The 1,184-nt window shown below is 44.7% G+C and overlaps 1 protein-coding gene across 1 annotated transcript in view; it reads right to left on the reverse strand.

Annotated features, from left to right (window-relative positions):
- Positions 1 to 1,044, reverse strand: part of LOC111722737 (zinc finger protein 2 homolog) — a 63,096-nt gene extending 62,052 nt beyond the window's left edge. The window contains 1 exon segment of the mRNA XM_023509078.1: positions 928 to 1,044. Within this exon segment, the coding sequence (XP_023364846.1) occupies positions 928 to 942 (15 nt within the window). The 5' untranslated portion in view covers positions 943 to 1,044.
- Between the last annotated feature and the right edge of the window lie 140 nt (positions 1,045 to 1,184).

The raw sequence follows: 1,184 nt of genomic DNA on the forward strand, positions 1-1,184 counted from the left end.
TGGCGGGCACCTGTAGTCCCAGCTACTTGGGAGGCTGAGGCAAGAGAATCACTTAAGCCCAAGAGTTTGAGGTTGCTGTGAGCTATGACACCACAACACTTTATCGAGGGCGACATAGTGAGACTATGTCTCAAAAAACAAAACAAACAAACAAAAAAGAGGAAAGGGGTACTTTCAGATTAAAAGTGATGATTTATGTGCATTATTCAGTAAAACTCCGCAAGATAGGGAATATGATGGGACTAATGATGAAATGAAAAACAAAATAATTAACTTTATTTATAGTGGAGGAATTTCTCCAAAAAGCACTTTAACCAGGCTGGGTGCGGCAGCTCACATCTGTAATCCTACAGAGTGCTGAGGCAGGTGGATTTCTTCAGCTCAGGAGTTGAAGACCAGCCTGAGCAAGAGCGAGACTTCGGGTCTACTAAAAATAGAAAAAGCAGCCATTGTGGTGGGCACCAACAGTCACAGATGCTCAGGAGGCTGAGGAAAGAGAATTGCTTGAGCCTAAGAATTTAAAGTTGCTGTGAGCTATGACACCATAGCACTCTACCCAGGGTAACAGAGTGAGACTCAGTCTCAAAAAAAAAAAACCCACAAAACAAAAATAAAAACAAGTCAGGCATGGTGGCTCATGCCTGTAATCCTAGCACCCTGGGAGGCCCAGGCAGGTGGATTGCTTGAGCTCACGAGTTCAAGACCAGCCTGAGCAAAAGTGAGACCCTGTCTCTACTAAAAACAGAAAAAACTGAGGCAAGAGGATCACATGAGCCCGAATTGGAGGGTGCTGTGAGCTGTGATGCCATGGCAGTCTATCCAGGGCAACAGCTTGAATAAACTTGAGGAGAAATTGGTGTGAGGTGCTGATACACAAACTTCTAGGCGTAAAAGTAGGATACAGCCCCTGACCTAGGAGACTCTTACCTGAGAGCTAGCCATTTCTTCCTCTTCTTCCTGCTTCTCTAGGAAGCAGACAAATCTTCCAGACAAATCACAGCTGATACTTGAGAATATGCATTCCAAGGCATCAGCACAACCCTTTCATCTTCTACCACCACACTCACAGGCAGAAGAACCATGAAGTGGAGAAGCAGCCACACTCATCTGTACCTTGTCACAAGAGATTAAGGCACAATGAGCTTCTACATGAAGAAGAAAATGTGACTTTTCTCTTTTCCTGC

This window comes from Otolemur garnettii, unplaced genomic scaffold (genome assembly GCF_000181295.1).
Source record: "Otolemur garnettii isolate 467f Iridium unplaced genomic scaffold, OtoGar3 scaffold00338, whole genome shotgun sequence".
Classification (NCBI taxonomy): Eukaryota; Metazoa; Chordata; class Mammalia; order Primates; family Galagidae; genus Otolemur; species Otolemur garnettii.